This window comes from Mesoplodon bidens (genome assembly GCF_964165515.1).
Source record: "Mesoplodon bidens genome assembly, chromosome: 17".
Taxonomy (NCBI): Eukaryota; Metazoa; Chordata; class Mammalia; order Artiodactyla; family Ziphiidae; genus Mesoplodon; species Mesoplodon bidens.
In genome coordinates, this window is record NC_138174.1 from 67649732 (window position 1) to 67667810 (window position 18079).

The 18079-nt window shown below is 47.5% G+C and overlaps 1 protein-coding gene across 2 annotated transcripts in view; it reads left to right on the forward strand.

The window, feature by feature from the left end:
• Nucleotides 1-17919, forward strand: part of PCCA (propionyl-CoA carboxylase subunit alpha) — a 359511-nt gene extending 341592 nt beyond the window's left edge. Inside the window, exons 22-25 of one of the 2 annotated variants that reach the window (XM_081214648.1) lie at nucleotides 2630-2770; nucleotides 14226-14303; nucleotides 17009-17639; nucleotides 17845-17919. In XM_081214648.1, coding sequence (XP_081070774.1) covers nucleotides 2630-2770; nucleotides 14226-14303; nucleotides 17009-17077 — 288 coding nt within the window. In that variant the 3' untranslated portion in view covers nucleotides 17078-17639; nucleotides 17845-17919. Of the gene's footprint in view, nucleotides 1-2629; nucleotides 2771-14225; nucleotides 14304-17008; nucleotides 17640-17844 lie in introns of those variants that run through there. The other variant, XM_081214649.1, reaches the window with a different exon arrangement.
• Nucleotides 17920-18079: the final 160 nt, after the last annotated feature.

Here is an 18079-nt window from a genome sequence, read left to right on the forward strand (position 1 = left end):
GGGCAACATCAAAGGTAGTCTTAAAAAGAGAACCTTCTCTCTGCCGCCGCTTTTTATATTCAGAAAGGTCATGTCTCAGCCAACTATGTGCAACAGGGCCTCTCCTGAGGCACTTACGCCGTTGTTATTTTTTACTTGTGATTACAATAAGTCGCTTATCCCCCAAACAGATTTAAGAACAATAAACAAATACAAAAGGAAAAGGAACATCTCATCAATAACAAAGACTGCATCTAAAGGCATTGAGTTTTGTGACTCTTTTACATCTCTTTCCAAGCAAAGCAGGAGTCCTACAGAGAAAGGAATCCAAAGATATGAAAATTATAAAAATAGTAAAAGGATCCAGTTTTAGTCAGGATCTTGTCATTTCTGGGGAGACATGGAGCTTGGGACAGTCTTAGCATTTTATTTATATTAAGGCTCGTTTGTGATATAGCTAAAATTAGTTTTTAAGGGTATATATCCACTGTGGTGAAATGTGATAAGTCATATTGTCCTCAGTGTAGAAAGATACTTTCCCTGAGTTCACATTTTGAAGTCAAGTTGTGCGAAAAACAAGAAGAAAAAAGATCTGTACGCTCCGGGGAAAACCAGCCAACTGGGCCCAATGCTGAGCAGTCACGAGGAGGAGCTGCACAGGGTGGTGCCAGCCAGGAAAGGAACTTTTTTTTTGTTGACCCCGATGCTTCTGGTGATGTTGGAGTTTCTTCTCCAAGGCAGACTGAGCACAGATACGAAAACTGTGCAATTTGGTACGATTATATTCTCCCCTCTCCCCGTAGCCCCCCTCCCGTAGATTTAACGAAGGACTTTGAGGTACAATTCGTCGTTGATAAATAGCCCCTCTGCCCAGAATGTTTAATATTAGACTGACAGCAGAATGCACTCTCCTTGCTTTTTTCCCTCACCACTTATGACTCAGATGAATTTTAATAGGAGCAAAAAGCTTTTATTTGCACTGTAATTTCACTCAAGGATCATATCCTTCCGAAACTGGCAGACACTTGTACCTCTTGATTGCAAAACACACACTCAGGAGTAAAAAAACATGCAAAAGATGTTATTCAACCTGTCACAGTGTCGCAAACCTGCTTGGAACTGAGGCCATCGAAGCTCTTCTGTGGGCCCTCCCGCCACGCCTTTTGAAACCAGGCCCTGGAGAGAGCACACTTAAGAGATTTCATCGCCCCTGGACAGAGTTAAGGGTGATTCCATTTTGCTTGTGCCTTCCTGCCATCACGATGCCCACAGGAGGCTTTGAGTTACAGCAGCTTTTTCCGAACAAAATGGAGCTGCCTGGATACTGCATCTGTCTTCCCCCAGGGAAATGCACTTTGGTAGAAATTTGAAAATCTTCAGGTGGTGGTTCCACGTTCACCAAGTAACACTTCCTCCGGCCAGGTTATTTTGTTTCTGTTTGAACAGAGCAAACTGTGGCTCATGTGTTTATTCACAGAGATCTAGGATTTTTCCCGCCAGGCAGAAATTCCCTTTATTAGAAATGTTCTGTTTGACTGAACTGCCTTTAACGTACCCCTCATTATTTGAGAGCCACCTACAAAACGTGCCATTAGAGTACTGGGCTGTGCAGATCTTTTTTATTATTATTTATTTTTATTTTTTAAATTTATTTATTTTTGGCTGCGTTGGGTCTTTGCCGTGCACGGGCTTTCTCTAGTTGCGGCGAGCGGGGACTTCTCATTGCGGTGGTGGCTTCTCTTGTTGCGGAGCACAGGCTCTAGGCGCGTGGGCTCAGTAGTTGTGGCTCGCGGGCTCTAGAGCGCAGGCTCAGTAGTTGTGGCGCACAGGCTTAGTTGATCCGCGGCATGTGGGATCTTCCCGGAGCAGGGCTCGAACCCGTGTCCCCTGCGTTAGCAGGCGGATTCTTAACCACTGCGCCACCAGGGAAGCCCTGCAGATCATGTTTCTGTCAGTGGTTTTAAAATCTAGAATTATTGCCTCTTAGTGCAGAGGATATTCACATTATATTTCATCTCTATCAACTCTAACCATCTTGTTACATTGGAAAGACCACGTAGTGTTGTGCCTAAAAAGAAAAGCTAACTTTTTCAATCGTGAACATAACATTTTATGTCACTGGAAAAAATGTGCATTTTTAAGTATTATTTTGCCCGAAATGGACCCCAAAACCCTTTGTCTTACTTTACTGATACACAGTCCAGCCGCCGTCTTGGGGGGAGCAGGCAGTGTGACACGGCTGTCTGCTGCCACCTACTGGTGTCTGCGGGCAGCACACCTTGCTCCCGTGGGCTGGCCCAGCTGTGGAATTTGTGTCAATTGGGATAAGTTTGTAAGTGGTGAAGGGAATACAAGGAAATTCTCACTGTTTTCTTTATAAAGTTTTGAGGTGTTTTTCTTAAAAGATACAGGGTGATTACTATTTATCACTAATTAATTACTGGAGTAGTTCTACTTCCAAGAAATTTCTTAAACAACCGGCTCGCAACATATGGCAGGAACAAACCAATATATTTTGCTTTTGTGTTCAGTCGTGAAAAACCACTTGACTTGAGAGATGGTGTAATTTAAAAGCTAAAAGCTGATTTTGAATGAATGCTACATTTGAGGAAAAGTTCATCATTTAATCTCACTTTCTTTTCCCTTTAAGTACAAGATGCATATCCTAACCAAACTCGCCGCAGAATTGAACAAATTTATGCTGGAAAAAGCGGCTGAGGACACAAGCAGTATTCTGCGCTCCCCAATGCCTGGCGTGGTGGTGTCCGTCTCTGTCAAGCCTGGGGACCTGGTAAGGACCGTACTTCTGTGTGTGTCTGTGTGCCTGTGTGTGTGTCTCGGGGCTGTTGCAGACTGAAGCAGGATCTCGTTCTTGAGTCATACTACCCCACAAAACAGCAGAGGAGCTTTTGTGCATTCTTTGTCCAACAGTTTCACATCTGAATTAGGTTAGTAACAATATCTCTGAATGCCTCTCCTCCCAAATGACCGGGGACTGGAACAGAAATAAGGCCAGATTCATTGTTTTTTTGGCAAATTTAGTGTTTCAGGAAGCGTTTCATTTAAAATTTCTGTTTACTCTCTAGCTCTCTGTGGTTTAAGCATCCTTAGAGAAGTCATGCCAAGAAATGATCCCCCGATGGGGGAATTTTTTGCACATATTCTGGAATAAATAGGAAGGGTACTGAGGAAAGTTAATTCCGTAATCTGTATAGTACCAGAGCACTTCCGAAATAAAATTTAGGATCACAGTTTGAATTTTTTCATCTTGACCTTGTGACATCAAGGCACAAATCAAAGCTATGTTAATATTTCCTCACATGTTCAGTCTCAAGGTAGCATGCTATGGACAAAAGGATACATTCACAGTAGCAGCGCATAGATAGAAATCTACTGATCAGCAGCAAAAGTAAATAGAAGACAAAGATGCAACCAGAAGGTTTCTAGGGAGCGCTTAAGTCCCCACATTTTTGTTTATGTGCCGGAAGATAACAACCAAACATGACAGTCTTTAATGGATGATACGGTGATTCCATTTTGTATTTGTTATGTCACAGGAGTTTATATATTTTCCTATAAAGATTACATTAAAACTGCCTTGTATTTCTTTATTAACGTAAGTAAAATAACGTTGAGGAAAACTCATGTAGTTGGTTGGCATTAGCTTCTAGAAAAGTATTTACAGTAGATGAATATTAAGAAAAAATGATCCGTTTCAGCTGTTTAAATGATTAGCCCTGAAACTGATATGTGAAGTTGGAAAACTGACTCAACAGTTGCTTTACCTGATGATATAGAAACGGAACAGCTACCAGCTTTTCTAGAAGAGCATAAAAGAGCTTCAGGAGCTGTGAATTGTTAGGCTTACTTTGAAAGCATTGACATTGCTGGAAGAAAACACTCATTAAGATTGTCAAACACGCTAGTGTTAAGGATTTGGGAGAGGCGATGCTTAATGCAGATTCCGTGTTGAATGTCGGGGAGGGGTTTGTCTTGTATCTGTTGGTTCTGAAGGATTAGGGCCCTGAGATGACAGCCCCTTGGCCTTGACGTTAAGAATGTCTACACTCACTACATGACCAGGGCAGTCAGGACAACCTCCTAGTGACTAGAAGTGTAGGTTGGTAAACAGCGGGAGGGGTTTTTGTTGTTTTTTCCATTTTCCTCCTTAAGCTTATTCTGCAAGCCACAGAGGCTGTGTACAGCCATCCTGAGCTTGTTGGTCCTAACTGTGTGGCTTTAATTATAAAACCACATTTGTGCTTAGAAAAAGAAAAATACACATTTCACTGCAATCCTCACTTTTCCAACACCTGAGTCAGACCCTGAGAGGAGGGAGGAGGAGGGGGTGGCAGCCCCTGCTGGGAGGCTGGGGGGGGGCGCAGTTCAGGCCGTCAGCCCCCCTCCCCGGAGAGCAGGGGGCCTGCAGGCTCCTTGCTGCCAGCAGCTGCTCCAGACACCAGAAGGGCTTAGCCTTCGTATTTTCCATTTCCTGCTTAATAGGTTAACGTGGGAAAGCTAGGCGTTTTGGTGACATGGAACAGTGTGGTGTGGGTCCTTGGGTCGTGGGGGGAGCTCAGACATTGGAAACCACCACTGTTAATTAAACGTGGGTATTCAAGACTGGTTTGGTTTGAGAAGGACCTGGGGCCTCTATTTTATGTATTTCTCTAAAGTCAGAGCACACTGTGGGGGGTTGCGGGGGTGGGTTGCTGAACCGCCTCCTGGTCTCCGGGTCCCCTTCCTTGTAAATAAATGCTCTGCACACGCATGTGCCTGGGCTGGTCACGGAAGGCCTGCTTTCATCCCTCTCTCCGGCTTCCAGGGCCACTTTTGGTCCTGGCCGAACTTCCTTCCATATTCTGTACCCTTGTGTTTTTTTTTTTTTGCGGTACGCGGGCCTCTCACTGTTGTGGCCTCTCCCATTGCGGAGCACAGGCTCCGGACGCGCAGGCCCAGCGGCCATGGCTCACGGGCCCAGCCGCTCCGTGGCATGTGGGATCTTCCCAGACCGGGGCACGAACCCGTGTCCCCTGCATCGGCAGGCAGACTCTCAACCACTGCGCCACGAGGGAAGCCCACCCTTGTGTTTTGATAAGACAGTATTTTCCCTTGAGTTATTATTTGTGAAAAGTGTCCCAAACTGCTAATAGCTAAACCAAAAGCAGGGGGTGGGATGTTTAATCGTCGGCTCTTATAACAACTTCTAGAGTTAAATCTGCCTTGTGTAATTAAAACAGTCGAAAATTTCCTTGGACCTAAGGCGCGGCACATACTTGAGGCCATTATAAGAAAATAACACTTGTAGCTTTTAAGTTTTGCGGTTGAAGATTATTTTAACACTGTAGGACGTGTTGTCTTGTCCTTAGCAATAACACTAGCTGAGCCAGGTTCCACTCTTATCAGTAGGAAGATAACAGAATCAGTCATCTCTATGTATTTTCAAGGAAAACAAGGACCAAAAACACAGCTAAGGGCCTACAAGTATTCTATTTTTCTTTGTCATGTTATTTTTTATAGTTTAAATCCCAGTTGTCTGTAATTTTTATATTTAGCATAAGTAAAACTTGACAAATCTTACAATGGTGAGCCTGGCAATAACCTGCTCCACAAAAGTGTCATAGACAATAAAGGGACAGATCTGCCCTGCGAAGTAAATAGCATTCACAGAGCTTAAGAAGCTCAGGACGAAATAATCCAAGGTGGCCATTTGGAAGCGGTCAGTGTGCTCAGAGACTTTCTGGGGAGAGGTCCCCCTCCCTCTCAGCTCAGGAGCTGGGTTTTACTCTAAGTGCTTGTTTCAAGTTCACCCAGCAAATGTCGCTAATACTTTTTCAGTGTCTGTTGCCTGCTATTTAACATTAAATGTGGTAGGAAAATCATTTCTGAAATGATTGTATAATAACCTCTTTGAGTATGTCGGGAAGAGATGCCAGTTCATAAGCAGTAAATTGCATACAAGCACGCAAACCAGAAAGAAATGACGTCGGAGTGGATTGAGAACATCTAGAATCACACATGTAATTGAGGAAACAGTTGCCAAGAATGACTTTTATATGCCTTTCCTATGTGCCTTTTTTGCCTGCCTTCTGAAAATATTTCTACAATAACTGATTTTCATTTCAGTTTGAAAAATACCTATTTTTCTGTACATTTAATAATATAAACCAGGGGCACTTCTATAATCAAAGCATTTAAAAAATAACTTGTATTAAGTTTTTAAACTTCTATCTTTATGATTCCTTGAACAAAAATATTAGAAATATATATTCTTTCAGAATAATGCTGAATACATTTTTTCCCAGCATTAGACTTACAGCTGCTGAGTTTGTGGCACAATTTTCGTTTTGACTTTGATATCTGAAACAAAACAAAAAATAAAAATGAGGCAACCCGTGGGGATATTTTAATATTGCATTTAATTAAGATGGTTTCTAGTTACGTTTAGATTCTGCAGTCATCTCAGCTTTGCATCAGAAATATTCATCTTATTTAATAACATCACAAATTAAGTGAGACATGAACCAGAAGCAGGCTGTATACCCGTTTACATTTCTTTCTTTCTTAATTATTATACTGTGAGTTATTAGTTTGTAAGACCAGGTAAAATAATAGATGGAGATTAAGCACCTGTTGCTGCTTTTTCTTACCACTTAGTCTGTTTGATATTAGTAAGACAGAATTTGGAGTACTTTTGCAGGGCTAAGATGAGGAAGATCTGCCTGATGACGGAATTGACCTTTAGCAGCAGAAGGGTAATTAGCTGTTCAAGATTGCTGTTCTCATGAACAATGTCTTAGGCAAAAGTGGTATATACTATAAAAGTGCACCAAGGAGAACAGAAGCTGTGTAATGATTCCTGGGAGAACCACCCAGATCTCGCCCTGATTGATATTCCTCCGTGCATGTGCTCCTTTGGGGAGAGGCCTCCAGGCAGGGGGACACGACCGCTTTGGAGACACAGGTGCCCTGTTTCAGAGAACGATATTCACACCTGCCCTTTGTCCCTAAACCATCTGTAACTGAGCTTACAGCTGATGTAGGGGAAATTGAGAATAAACTTGGCATGAGACCTTTCTTTTCATTTCTGGAAGAAGCAGCATTTGAAGCCTCCCTTGGCCTTAGGTCTTCCCCATGGGAAGGGCCGGGTGGGGACTTCCTGACGTGCCTGTCTGGCAGTGACCCGTGGGCTTCACGCGGCCCAGTATCGGTAGCTGCATCTTTCCCTGGCAGAGGTCCTGGCTCGGCTGTTTGATAGATTTTCCAGTTTCTGGATGTTGATTTACACTCGTGGAGTAATTGCAGTGATTAAACTTCCATATTTTATAGCAGTGGTTATTCAAATGGTTTATTTGACAAGGTGCCAGTTTTTCACCCACACCTCAGATTGTATTCCAAAGCAGGTATATAGCTTCATGCATTCATTATGTAACACTTTTAAACTAAGTTATGAAATATTACAAACATACAGAAATTTGTAGAGAATTCATACAAGTACTCATATGCTCTCTGCTCACGTTTACCATATTTGCTTCAGATTTTATTTAACAATAAAACATTGCTTATATGGTGAACTTGCCCCGTGGCCTCTCCCCAGGAGAAATCCTGTCCTGCCCTCTTCAGAGGTAATGGCTATCCTGAATTTGGCCTTTTTATCTTTTCCAGATGACATTTATTTTTGAATGTTATGATAAATTTTTGTTGGTGGTAACAATTTGGGAATTTTTACAGTTTAACTTAATGATAATTATCAATATAAGATAAAATATTTTTATAGATCAATCAATAAATATTGTAGACAAGTCTTCTACAAGTTTGGCATTTGATTTTATTTTTCAAGGGAGGATCTACTTGGAATTAGAGGGTATGTTATCTTTGTTTTAAACACTGTTGAAGATGACAGTCCCCAACCTTAACAAGGTTCAAAATATCTCCTCTCACCTTCTTGCTAAAAAAAAAAAAAAAAAATTAACAAATTTAAAAAATCATTATTTCACTGAGTCCTTTAAAGCAGCCTACTTCACAGAGGTCGAGGATCCAGACTGATTTGTTAAAAGTACTATAAATGACATCAATTTTAACTGGTTCTCTTTGTAACTTAGAGGTTCTGGCTCCAGTTTTGAGCTAACTTAGAGGGTGGAAGGGAGTCGTCATTTTCTTCATTTTAAGGAATTTTAGGGAAAACTGGGCTCGTTGTATACTGGCCGCCTCCCTGTGTTCCGTCCCCAGCCTCTGGGCTCCCGCTCTGACGCCCAGGCCCATCCAGGGAGGAAGCCCCAGCAGCACCCTCCCGAGTGAGTTGCTGGTGATGAGACCCGTGCAGGGAGGCCGTGCACCGCAGACCAGGGGCTTGGCAGCGCTGCTATCAACTGCCCTCGCGTTTCTCTGTCATTCGATGATGGTTCCTTCCCTCACTGCGTACATACTGCCGTCTCCCCGGGTCTCTTCTCCCCACCTCTTTACGCGAAGATCTTGGGATGGGAACGCATGTTTCTTCTTCACGAAATGTCAGGAGATGTTAACCAGCCTATCTTACCAGCTCAGAAAGAGGAAGTTATTATACTCAATCCTCGCAGTGCCTTTTTTTTTTTTTTTTTTTTTTGAGGTACGCGGGCCTCTCACTGTTGTGGCCTCTCCTGTTGCGGAGCACAGGCTCCAGACGCGCAGGCTCAGCGGCCATGGCTCACGGGCCCAGCCGCTCCGCGGCATGTGGGATCCTCCCAGACCGGGGCACAAACCCGTGTCCCCTGCATCGGCAGGCGGACTCTTAACCACTGCGCCACCAGGGAAGCCCCTCGCAGTGCCTTTTAACCAAATCTGAGATGCCTTTTCCTTGTGGCTGTTAACTGCGTCTTTCTTCAGATCTAAGGGCCTTAAAATGCATTGCATTCAGGCACCTGTGTTCTAAGTAGCACAACCTTAAAAAACGTAATTGAAGGATTTTCACTTTTGTGGAGTCGGCAGCAGGGTTGATATTGATCCCTGCTTTCGGGTGGCCGGTGCAGCAGAAGGGGAGACTGCGGCGGGCCGCTGCGCCCGCCGAGCCTTCTGTCTAATCTGGCAGAAAACACAGAATGTAGGACAACAAAAGGAGGCTCCTTTTTCCATAAAAATTCTTCCTCCCACCCACCCCTCTTCCCCAAAAGAGGGGACTTAATTTTTCAGCTGCACACAGTGATTTGGTGCTCACTCTTGCATTGAAACAGTTGCTGTCTGAACAGGCAGGAAACAGTTCTCTTTTAATTGCTGAAATCATTCGGAAGTGCTTCATGCCCGGCTTCTATACAGCAGATGCTGTGCATTAATTGGCCTGTGTAGAAGTGACCCAGGGTTCCTTGCAGTGGGCCCAATTTTAGGCAGAGGGTTTAAATAGCTTATTTATTATTTCGTATAATCTGGCGTACATTATGTGCTCCTGCACGTGTCGTATTTCATGGTCTGCAGTTTCTAATGTCATGTGGGTTTCAAAATCTGTGTTTCTCTGGTAATGTACTAGCAGCAGGTAAGCTCAAAATTCCATCCATCAGGAGCTAATTTTTTACCCAGATACTCCAATGACTGATGAACCTGTCTTTTGTATGAATGTTTAGCACAGTAGAAAGCCATATGCCACTGGCACAGTTTCCTATGCATCCTTTACAGTTGCTAGAGAGTAGGCTTACGGGGGGAAAACCCTCCACGCCGTTTATGGCCTCTTTCCTATATCTAAATGATAACACCTTTAAAACAGCCCTGGTTGTGGACGACAGAAGAGGGTTAGGGACTGTCTTGGAGGAAATCTGATTCCCATAATCATTTTCTTTATCAGAAATATGACTGCACACTCTTAATAGGGAACCTTGTTTTGTTCCTCCCCGTCTGTTCAAAACAGACCTTAGCCCATTAGAAGGGCCTCCCTTGTGTGGGAAGACCACAGCTGTTACTGTAAATCTCATCCCGTCACTGTATCACCCCCATTTTGTGGCTCTGAAGGATGAAATTGAGAAATGGAATACTGTGCAGTCATCCTTTACATCTCCAATTTTAGGCCTTTGCCATCATTTTCATGCTTTTATTCCAAATCAAATAACATTAGTGAGCTACACCACCTTCTGATGAATATCTGGTCCTGAGCACAGCTTTCAAGTCTGTACTTTGGGGACTTCCTTTTATGTTTGGTGGAGATCTTTCTCCCCCCTTCTCTTCTCTTTCTCTTCGTGCACCTTCTTGGGGCTTTCTTCATGCATTTGCAGTTTGAACTATACAAGTTGCCAAATGTGTCCCAGCCTTAGCATGTTGTCCCAGAGGGACATGTGCTGGAGAAGGTTCTGTGTCTTTTAATCTCTGGGGAAGGAGTAAAGCAAACTTGGTAGAGGATATTGGGGGCTTTAGTCAGAAATAAGAAGTGGTTTAAATCATTAGCACAACAAAGCGGACTATAAGCTTGAAGATGAAAGTCTCTGGGGAAAGAGTCCTCTGAAAATAAATGGAACTTGATAGATTTCCATATCATTTATAACTTCCCTTAATTACACTTGGAAGACTTGCCAGTAAAACTGGAAAATTGGCAGCCTGTATCCATCAGAGCCATTTTGCCGACCGTGGCAAGCAGCTGGCTTTACTGGATTTTATTTCCCATCACTCACAATTAATCATCAGCTGGAGATGTCTGAAACTCTGCAGCACAGAGCTGTGCCGGGTGACATTCAGGCCTCCCAAGCATGCTCAAATCTGCTGAGTAAATGGGCTGAGGTTTCTCCCCAGCTTCACTCATTTTGGGGCAAGGCAGGCTCCCGCTTAATGAGTGCGCTCCGATAATCAGATGCGAATGTGAACCTTGACCCCATGTCAAAGGAGAGGACGCAATAAGCCGGATGAAAGATACAGGATTCAGACCTCCAAACTTTACACCAATTAGACAGGGAGCGGAGAAGTACATCAGGCTGAGTAGGTTTATCAAAGAGACTTGCGAGGCTTGTGACCATTTTGTAAGCCCGATGTTGGAGACATCCTGTCACAATCATTAAGTCGTTATGCAGTGATTCACCAGAGTGTTGGGGAAGTGTGCGCCCACAAACCCTGCAGTGGCTGCACCCCGCGTGCGCGCTGTCCGAGGGAGACTTGGCCGGGGAGGCGCCCTCTCTGCTCACCCAGTTAATGTCCCCACTTTCTGAGCACACAGGGGAATCCAGGCGGTGTTTCCAGTGCCTTCCGGAGCTCGGGGAGGGCAGGGGAGGGGGGCAGGCACCTCTGGACAAGGAGGCTTCCAGATTGTTGAGGTGAGAGGCCTGTGTCATTTTGTCCGGGTTATTGTTGGAACTGCGGCCCTTGGGGGCCCAGCAGGTTGGTGGAGCAGCCCCCAGTTACAGCCCCGTCTGTGTTCTTTGACGTACGGTTTTACTGTATTTGCTTCCCTGACTTGGGTTTTTGAGGGATGAAATAGCTTGAATTTAGGTCAAGTTCATGTGTGTGTGTGTGTTTGCGTGCGTGCACATATAACATGTTTCTGCTGACCGAAATGTGTCTCACTATTTGGTGGAACATCAAGGATCAACTTCCAAGAGTTGTTTCTCTTTTAGGGATGAATGAACAAAAACAAACGACAAAGCGGATTGCTGTGAGTGAACGGAGAAAGAGAAACGCGTTACTTAAATTTCCACCAAATAATATAAGTAGAGACCAGCAGAAACAGGGAAAGAAACTAGGGAGAGGAAACAGGAAAGGAAAGGCCGACAGAGCCGTGAGGATGGTTCCAGATTCAGGGCAGCCAGCGCTGCCCGTCTGGCAGCAGATCGGCACTTCCAATCCGCAGGCACTTTCTCTGAAGCCCTTTTAATCAAATTGCCAGAGTGACACAGTCTGAGAGAAGGGGGTGTTTTACCTGGGGGACTTTCCCACGTCTCCCGGATTGTCTCCGGCTAAATCAGAGGTTTTGTTTTTCTGATGGATGATTGGGGACCGACCACCCGCAGTTGCCTGCAAGTCACCTCTTTGCAGATCACCCTCGCCACAAGCACGCAGAGCTGCCAGGAAAGGCGGTCAGTGGACAGCGACAGTGGAGCCCCAGAAACTTCACGTCTGTCTCCCACGGCTCCCAGGCTCTCGGGCCCTGCTCTCACTCACCTCCAGCCTGGCCAGCTCGAGCCTGGAGTGGGGCTGTGGCCCGGGGCCCGGCCATCCTTCTGCGTGTTTCTTATGGGCATCACTGTCAGTTTGGTCTCCGCCCCCTTAGTGACCGCTGGAAATCTCCCAGCTTCATTTGTTTCTTTTTCATAGTCTCGTTAACTGCGAATTCACTTACTTAAAGATCCCACAGAGCATTCTGGCCAGCGGCGCTGAGCAGTGGGCCGAGCAGCTGCAGGAGGGCAAGCTCTTGCCCGCGCAAGAGAAGCCCGTGGGGCTGGGGCTGGTCAGACGGGCCCTGGGCGCTCAGACGCCAGCACAGGAAGCCCGGCTGGGGGAGGGGGTGAGGCGAATGCACGCAGCCGCCCACTGCGGGCACTGGTCCATCGGGGAGGAAGGAGTTCCCAGAGCCGATCACTGATTGTTGGATGGAATTTCCGTGGCTGAATATCAGATCCATTTCCCAGAAAGCCACGGGCCCTGATGCCGGGATGCCCCGTCTCTGAGTGGGGATGCTGCTGCGTGAGGCCAGCTCTGGACCCTCAGCCTCTGCCTGAGAGCCGTGCCCCGGGCCCGCCAGCATTTTGTGTGTGGAGGTACACGGCAGGCGCTACTTCTGGGACATGCCCTCCTCCCATCTTGCCTGGTCCCTGCCTGCCTTTGAAAAAGGGAGAAAAAGGCTCGGAAAGGACGCCTTGAGGGCTGGCTGTTCTGACACCCCAACCGGGTCCCGCGTTGCCCGGGAGCCTCCCTCACTGCTCTCCTCCTGCGTGTTGAAGAGCGACCCTAAAGTGAGTTCTCCGCTCTCTGGAATGCAGGTGCCAGGGGACGGTGAGTCACAAAGGGCCGCGAGCGCGGCGTGTGTGCCCAGCTCTCCAGCGCAGTGTCGCCTCCGTGCCAGCACCAGAGCTTTGGCATCCCCTCTCTTCCTATATTTCTGTGCCAGGAAAAAGCAGCCCACCACCTGACCAGCAGAGGAGAGGAACGCGTAGGGCTCCGGCGGTCCCGATGCCAGCGAGACAGCTTGTGCCCCACGGGGGGCCGGGAGGGGGGCTTGGAGATATCTGGGGATTTCAGGAAAGAACATTCTCCAGGCACTTCTGCAATGCTGGCTGAGCACAAGGGTCCAGGAGCCCCATGCCAGGATGCCCACCAGCACCCCACACAGCCGGGTGCCCCAGGAAATTCAACTCTCCCATTTCAAAGACTTCAAGGCCCTTTTCACAAAGATAGGAGAAAAATGCCAGCCCAGCTCCTTGGTGTTTACCCATCAAGGGCGGAGAAAGGAGAATAGATAGAAGGGCCTTTAGTCACAGCTGACTCCTGGGTGGGAGTCCCAGGTTTAACCCCAAGGGATTTATACCCAGCTCCGCCTGGATTTCCCTCACCCCAGAAGGCAAACAGCTGAGCATGAAGCTTGAGCCAGTGCCCCTGGGAGCTACTGGCCTCCTTGCAAGGAATGGGTGGAGCTCCAGAAATCACTCCCTGAAGGCGCTTTCTGGGAGCCACCTGGTTGTCAGTCCTTGGCATGCCATGCAAAGGCTGGGAGAGTGGCCCCCATGGCCTGGGTGCTTGGCTGTTGTTCCCAGCCCCCCAGGGCTACAGACAGAAACTCCATTTTTTGCTTACAGCTTTACTGAGATAAAGTTCACAGTACAATACAATCACCCCTTTAACGCGTGCACTTCAGTGGTTTTTGTCTGTTCACAGAATTGTGCAACCATCGCCACAGTCAATCTTAGAGCACTTCATCACCCCTGCAGAACCCCTGCACCCACCCGCAAGCACTCCCCCTTCCCCTCCGCCCCTGGAAACCACAGATCTTTCTGTCCGTAGAGACTTGCTAATCCTGGACGTTTCACGTAAGTGGAAGGCATTCCATTTCTGCCACAGCTCTGTGGCAGAGGCAGATGCAGAGATTCCCAGGGGAGGCCCCACAAGCAGCACCTAAAGCCTCCAATATCAGGGATGTTTTTCTAACAAGGACTTGATGATAGAGGGAATGGCCTTTCTCTGCGGTCCCCAAAGAGGTACTTGGAATATGAAGTATTAGAGGCTATTGCTGCTGTTTGGATTATATTTCAGAGCATTTGACAAGAAGATTCTCTTAATGGCCTCACTCTTGAACATTGTTCATTTCCCAGGTAGCAGAAGGTCAGGAAATTTGTGTGATTGAAGCCATGAAGATGCAGAACAGTATGACAGCTGGGAAAACTGGCAAGGTATGTCCCCAAGGTCCCACCAGCCCAGGCCGCTGTGACAGGAGGCAGAACCTCCACCTTGGAATCTTGGACGGTTGGGGCCTGCGGGGGACGGCAGGCGGGGTCTCTCCCAGCCTCCCCCTCCTGCGGACGAGGGCGCTGCGATTGGGGCTCCCTGTGCTCTGCATCCGTGTGATGTGCAGGCCTTCCAGGAGAGCCTGTGTGACATCCAGGGAGTCGAAGAACAACTGTTCTTCACCTTAATGTCTTTCGAATTAAGGGGTCTTTAATTTTTAATGTTTACATCTGTCTTAGAGGCAGTTAGTTATCTGAGACTTAGGTGACACAGCACGAAATGGCTTTAGAGATTGTAAAAATTCATGCAACTCTTCAAGATAATTTCTCCACAAAGAGAACAATTCACTTTTAGATCAAGATGAGCTGAAAGGGGGACTTCCCTCGTGGTCCAGTGGGTAAGACTCTGTGCTCCCAGTGCAGGAGGCCCAGGTTCGATCCCCAGTTGGGGAACTAGATCCTGCTTGCGTGCCACAACTAAGAGTCCGCATGCTGCAACTAAGAGCCCGCATACTGCAACTAAAGATCCCGCGTACCACAACGAAGACCTGGCACAGCCAAAAATACGTAAATAGGTAATAAATTAAAAAAAAAAAAGCTGAAAGACCCACATCCACGCGTGGGACTTAACGATTTAGGGAGAAAAAAAGATGTATTAGTACTGAAATCTGTTAAGAGTAAAACTTCTTAATTGAATTTTCTCATTGAAGAAAATAGAAAAGCTTTTTTAAGCAATAACTTCATAATTCTTCCTGCGACTAGAAAGGCACTACTTGTAGCAGAATGATCCTTTTCTGAAGGATGGTTTGGTTTGAAAGTACCACACAGTGGAGCGAGGAGAGGCGGGGCAGTTCGGGTGGGGTGGGGACAGCAGTGTAGGCTGGCTGTGTCCTGCACTGTGGCCATGCCTGGAAGGCGCGATTGAGCCTTGGGGACAGTGGGTGTCCTGGCAGAAGGTACTGTCAACTGCCAGTGAAGTCTGCATCAGAGAGACACAGCCTCCAGTTGCCTCCCGCAAAGGAAATGGAACTGATGTTCAGAGAACAGGCCGAGGGGGACGCCCCGGTCCAGCCCCAGCCAGGAGGGCAGAGGCCCAGCGTGTGACCAGCCTGGAGGGGCATCGGACGGCTGCACCCAGTCTCCTCGGGGTCTGGGAGAGGAGATCGGCACGCTCTGCGGCTTTGGGGGAATCCTGCTTCTCATACCTGATGACCCTTTAAGAAGTGAACAGGAAAGTGCTGGTTTCTGCTCTTGTAAAAATTGTTCTATTTGTCCCTTGGGATTAGTCAACACTTACGCTGCATTACTGTCATGAGCTTTCCCCTCTGTGATGAGCACCTGGCCTCATTTGGGGGACCCAGAATATACATCAGATGCACACCAGCGGCCCGTGTGCTGGCCTGAGGCGCTGACGCCAAAATGAACGTGGCCTGAGCTCCCTGGAGGAGCAAGGAGCCTGCCCGTCTGCGTGGTCTGTGTCCTCGGGGCCTGGGTCTCCTGGGGAGGCCCTGGTGCTGTCAGGGTGGTGATGGGCTCTGGGTGAACTCGCACGTTGGCCCTGCCCTGTCAGCTCGAGTCCTGCCCCACAGGGCGAGGAGGACCGGGCCCCTGAGCCTGGGGCTGGCAGTTTTGGCTTTGAGAGGCCGGTTTTCCTCCCGGGGGCCCGTTCACGGTGGCAGCAGATCCTCCACTCCGGAATCGCAGCGTCATGACCAATGCGTCCTAGAAAGGCACCCGCGGCTTCAGATGATCAAAAGCAGCCACTTCAGGGCAAATAGCTCCTGCGGAACGAGGCCTTTCAAGTGTCACTGCACAGCTTCTCTTCGTCCCGAGAGACCCCGGGCTGGAACCCCAGGGAGAAGGAGGCCCTTCTTGCCGCTGCTGGCTCATGGCAGAGCCGCGGGGACACAGGCCAGGGCACCCAGCCCCACGTCTCTGGCACTTTTCCTGTTTGCCGCTTGCCCAGACGGCCAATTCCAACCCACCCTTCATCTTCACGCCCCAGCAAGAACTTCCAAGTCAAATGACTGTCTCTAGTTTTAAAAGTGAACACAAATTTGGGAAAGCAAAAGCTGACTAAAATCGGGAGAAATCAGTGCAGTGAAAGGGCACGGCGGCCGGCGTCACGGGAGCCCAGTGCCCGCCCCACGTCGCACCGCCAAGAGCAGCGCTCGTTCTCTGAGGAATTTCATTTCCCTTCAGAAGGCGGCTTCTGGTCAGGCTAGGGAATTTCTCCTGTTAATTAGTACCTGTTTTGACTCTTGTATAATTGTGAGTGGGTCTGTCTGTTTGTTTAACACTAAGTACACCATTAACTCTCCCGGGTGTGGAGACTCATCCAGCATAATCACTGCCAGCTGAGACCCCCGAGGGCACCTGTGCAAAGGACAGCACAGAGGCCCTGCGACCAGCAGCTTTTAGGACCGACAAAGAGAAGGAGGGGAAGGTGGCGGCTCACAGCCCACTGCGGCGAGGAGTCCCTGTGCCCGAGGTCCCCTCTGGTGGACGCCCTACCTCCGAATGTTCTATCTGTGCTCCACAGCCCGCCAGGCTGTCCCGTCATTTCCAGAAATGGATGACGAGATGGCTTCCTCCTGGTCTAGTTAATAATTCTTACTCTCCCCCTTTTTTTTTTTTTTTTTAAATTCAAGGTGAAATCGGTGCATTGTAAAGCTGGAGACACAGTTGGAGAAGGAGATCTGCTTGTGGAACTGGAATGAAGTATTTATAGCCTTTCAGTCATCACCCGATTTAATTAGCCATTTGTATTATTGTTCTTTCACACTCAATTTATTCAAGCGTTTTGCAGGAACACCCCTGTGTAGCAGATTTTACATGGTCATATTTATTCCACATATAGTCAAAACCAACATTTCTGCCAAAAAATCACCAATGGAAATTTTTATTGATATAAATACTTGTACATACGATTTGTACTTCTGCTGTGAGATTTCCTAGTGTCAAAATTAAATCAATAAAACTGAACATTTGTCTAAATATTAGTTTGCCCTTTTTTTGAACGAAGACAATGTACATAAGAGGCTATGGGCTGTGCCAGTAGACTTTAAATACTGGCGTTTCATTGGGATCCTTTTTAAAAATTTATAGAAATACCAGTTCTTGGCCGTCAGTTTCGTTAAGTTAGCATTTGCCACTTTGTAACCCGATTACCTGCTTCATCCTGCTTGAGGACCTAACTCCTGCTTCCGGTTGTTCATGACCTCCCGAAGCCCAGACAGCGCAGATGACGGTCCTGGAAGTCCTTCCTGTGTGGCTCTAAGGGTGAGTGTGGACCCCGAGTCCTCAGGGGCGACCCCCTTACCCATCCCAGGGCACCAGCGCGGGTACCCCTCGGGGCTCCCCTGGCCCAGTGGTGGTGGGCAGGGCTGCCACAGCTGACACCCATACCCGCCTTTCTGTGTTTTTGTGAAGCAAGTTTCCAATTAAGAAAAAAGGGCTAAAAATCACAATCATGCTTTTGTGCCAGATGCAGTTAAAGATCACAGTCTACCGTTAAGTTGGAGAGCGAGTGAGCGCTCCCAACGGAGAACGAGGTTACGCGGGACCAGCAGCTGCGTTTTCACCTGGCTCTGAAATTCGCAGAATACATCGCGTACTTTGCTGGTAAGGAAGCAGAGGCGGAGTCGTGTGCTGATGTGACGCTGACCCTGACAGGTTATCGGACGGAGGTGGGTAGTAATTGGCACTTCGTGCCTTGCTAA